Raw genomic sequence first — 3,830 nt, 5'->3', positions numbered from 1 at the left:
TCCATCAGGGTGGCTACATAATTGCAACATTTCCGACGGTACCTGAAGCGGCCATCACAACAGCTGAGTTGTTGACCAGATCACGTGATGACGTCACGTCGATGACGTGCACGTAAGATGATTTGACAGTGTATTTTTTAAAGGCATAGAAAGAGAAAAAGAACTCAATCATACTGTAAATAAATGACACAATAACATCATCAGGTTTTCACATTTGGTCTGTAGAAAATAAATAAATAAATATTGATTTCATGAGTAAATACTTTTAATACACCTGACTCAAATTGGACACCTTTACACTGAACATATATAAACATATCTATATTATACCTTTTCATTTACAATCACCTCCGACTGCACTCTGATGGATCGAGGTGTTATATCTCCTACAATAATTTTACTTACATTTTTATTTGTCACCAAGAGGCTCCAATTCATGCCCAGTTTAGTTTTGGGGTTTTCTTAAAAAGTGTTAATGCCTTACCACATTGTACATAATGTTGTGTAATACTGCATGGATTACTTCAGAAATATTGCATTTGAAGACAGTAGTGTATGGTATGGACTAGAAGGAATAACATAAAAAAATACTACTGACAAATTTCATTATTTTTGTTATTTATTGTGTTTTTTCAAATGTAGCCCAGTTTTAAGATACACATGTGTTTTGATCTGCTATCCAACAGATTAATGATTTCTGGGAGACTGAAACATCAAAATTTACCACCTGAATCAACAAAGCATGACTAACAACATAATAACACAAAATCTCAAATGCATAGTGAGAGTGATAAAGCCTATTTTGCTTTATTCAACCAGGTAGAGGTAAGGTAATTTAGAGCAGATACTATACGCATTATGTGCTTTAAAATAAAAACGTTAAAAAAAAAATGTAATTACATTCCTGTTCACAAACTGACTTTTTTCACGCTGAGATAGAGGTGGTTGACATAGTCTTCTCCAGAGTGAATTAGGGCAAATGTAAAGAATGCTCTATCACGCTGAGATAGAGCAAGATTTGCCACAGCGATTTGTAGGTCTACAGGTGGTTGACATAGTCTTCTCCAGAGTGAATTATCTGTTTCAGTGCAATCAGTATCAGGGTATCAATCTCATCCTCTGTTTCCATCTCTGAGTGGTAGTTCTTCACGGGAAAGATGCAGTTCTGTGTAAGGCCCAGCCCAACACTCAAGCTGTCTATCTAAAATTGAACAATGTTAAATACAAGGAATGAAAGTGCTGCTCAAAGGAGAAATTTGTGTTAGAATTAAAAAATGCTAAGCAAAATTAGAAGAACAACTCTCTTGAAACTCATAAAATCATCAATGGAAACCTACCCGTTCCTTCAGGCTCTTGCTCTTATTCACATTCTTTATATTGTTTTTGACCTCTGGACAGGCTTCATCAATTTTGGTGAGGATCGCCAGTTGGGGAATCCCTGCCGATACAAAGCAGAATCAAATTCAATCAGGTTCATGTTTGTCAGGTTATTTGATATCATTTATGAACCCCAGAAACTAATCCTTACCCATGGCTGCAGCTGCAAGTCGGACTTCCCTCATCTTTCCCAGAGATTCAACACTTAGTATACTTAATATTCTGGCATCGATGACACAAACCAGAACATGAACTTGGTCCTGTAGCTTGGGGTTCTGGTTGTAGTGTTGATTATCCTCTGATATTGTAGAGCGAGGATCGAACTGGAAAACATTGTCGAAATAAGTCGAAGAATAACTTCAGCATGTAAGTAGTTTCTTAATAGTATCTTTAAGTAAATAAAGTTGTTTATGCAAAACAGATCACAAGGCTTGATTGTGTTACTGAAATACATCCTACAAAGCTTAATGAATTCAGTAATTAATTGGACTGTACATTGTAACCATCTTTTATGTGCCCCTTCATGGCCAGTTTGATGTCTTCCACAGAAACTCCTCTACCAGCTTGCTGCTCAAGGCCCATGAGGTCAGTGATGGAAAAAGGGTAAAAGGTCCCTGGTTCTCCTTTTTGGAATTTGTAAGTTATGTGCTGTAAAACAGAAAAGTGCAGTTATGATGACAATAATCGCAACATATGAAAAATTGGCTACAAGGCACTTTGTCTCATGTTCATTAGTTTCATCGCAACTAGTTGCTCAACTGCTGCCAGCCTGATCTGTGAACTGCAATTATCTTTGCAGGTGCACACAAAGCATGAAATAAATCTAAATACTTGGTGAAAGAGCTGTTTATTTTCATGATTTTTTAAGTGCATGGAATATGACCTCAATTAAACTCAACTGAAAAGGTATTCATACTTTTGCGGTGAATTTCTCTTCAGAGGTTGCATCCGCCAAAGCTCGACCAGTAATTCTTCCTTGTAAAACACTTTCGACAGAGTTGATGAAGCTGGACTTGCCAGCACCAACAGGTCCATGAAGCAGAACTCTGAGACGTTGGACTTCTGTGTTGTGAGGCTGATAATCCTTCACAAACTGCAGGTCTTTGACTTTATTTCTGTTCAATAAAGAAAATGTAAGTTTATATTAGATTATAGATTATATTTGGATCACAATGCACTCCAACATTATGTAAATTTCCCATTTGTTGCACATGTTTTGTTATTGCTGCACAGTTGTCCCAGACCACTGTGAAATTAAACCACCATGTTACTGACACTGACAACAAACACAAAATGGCCTTAAGAGAGGCAGTATTAACAAAGGAGTGTGTGCACTTTCAAAGTTCTTGTTTTCACAATAGTTAGTTGAAGAAAAGTCATTAAAACACCAGAGGCACCATATATTAAACACACTACTCACCCCCACGGTATTTTCCTCCATTCTTCAATCAAAGCTGACAAGTAGAGATCACACATTGATGTTATATATCCGTCAAGTAAATACTTTCAACATATATGAATAATCAGTTATTTTGATCTTTATAAATTAATCAAGTTTTACTGTGTGCAGTATTCTCTCTCCTTCACGCTTATGAAATAAATGTGCAAAGTCTGATCTATGATCTATGTTTTGGAATATTTTGAGTTTCTTACTCTGAGGAGCTGGTGTTGTCCATAGTCGCCACATGGCTATGAAACTATAGTAAGGCAACATGAAAAAATAAACATTATTACACATCCTTTATTATAAAAAATAAAATCAAACGTCAACAGAATATTTGAGGCTTCATATTTCAAAATATTTATTTGAAAGGTTCACACATGTTGCAACATATCACCGGTAAAACTGACTCAGGTGCTGCACAAGCAAGGTGTTTATTCTTTATGAATATGTGTAATTAAATCTATCCATTGAATTCCCAGGAAACACTTAAATTAGCGTGTTGAAGAATGGAAAGTGAAATGACAAAGCTAAACTGTCAAGAAAATGAACTTTATCAAAATAAGTATCAGGTCAGGAACAAAAATCGAATTGTCCCCCCTCCATGAATTGAATGATACAGTACATACAGTAAGTCATGCCATTATAAGATAATTGGGTAAACATCTATCACAGAATTCTAGTTCAAAATTACTCTTTTCTAGTTTTTAGTTTAATTGTTCCATCCTAAAAAAAAACGTAGGTTAACGTTTATCAGTATAAATATCATTAAAGAATCTTACCTCTGCTGTTATGCCTGTGGGAAGAACTTGTGATGGTTAACCGTAATGACTCTTTTTTTTTTTATCACTTTGACAAATTATGTAATTAAACCGCAGTTTCCAGCAGACAAATTTAAGTAGTTGATAATCAAGACTTGATGTTCCTTAACTAGTACATTGCAAACACATGGTTACTATATATCCTCAGAGCAGTTGTTGATGCCTGTCCGGTGTTATCAACATTGCTGTAT

General features: G+C 35.6%; 1 protein-coding gene across 1 annotated transcript; it reads right to left on the bottom strand.

Annotated features, from left to right (window-relative positions):
- Positions 1–934: 934 nt before the first annotated feature.
- Positions 935–3,830, bottom strand: LOC129098831 (interferon-induced protein 44-like). Its single transcript, XM_054607943.1, has 8 exons — positions 3,601–3,830; positions 3,031–3,074; positions 2,798–2,831; positions 2,294–2,492; positions 1,873–2,025; positions 1,529–1,700; positions 1,338–1,438; positions 935–1,201 (listed from the first exon to the last, which is right to left on the bottom strand). Exons 2-8 carry the CDS (start codon positions 3,062–3,064, stop codon positions 1,040–1,042), a joined length of 855 nt encoding a protein of 284 aa, XP_054463918.1. The 5' UTR covers positions 3,065–3,074; positions 3,601–3,830; the 3' UTR covers positions 935–1,039.

The sequence above is a fragment of the Anoplopoma fimbria genome, chromosome 11, assembly GCF_027596085.1.
Source record: "Anoplopoma fimbria isolate UVic2021 breed Golden Eagle Sablefish chromosome 11, Afim_UVic_2022, whole genome shotgun sequence".
NCBI classification, from domain to species: domain Eukaryota; kingdom Metazoa; phylum Chordata; class Actinopteri; order Perciformes; family Anoplopomatidae; genus Anoplopoma; species Anoplopoma fimbria.
The sequence above is the reverse complement of the archived record's forward strand: the minus strand, read 5'-3'. Positions and strand labels throughout refer to the sequence as shown.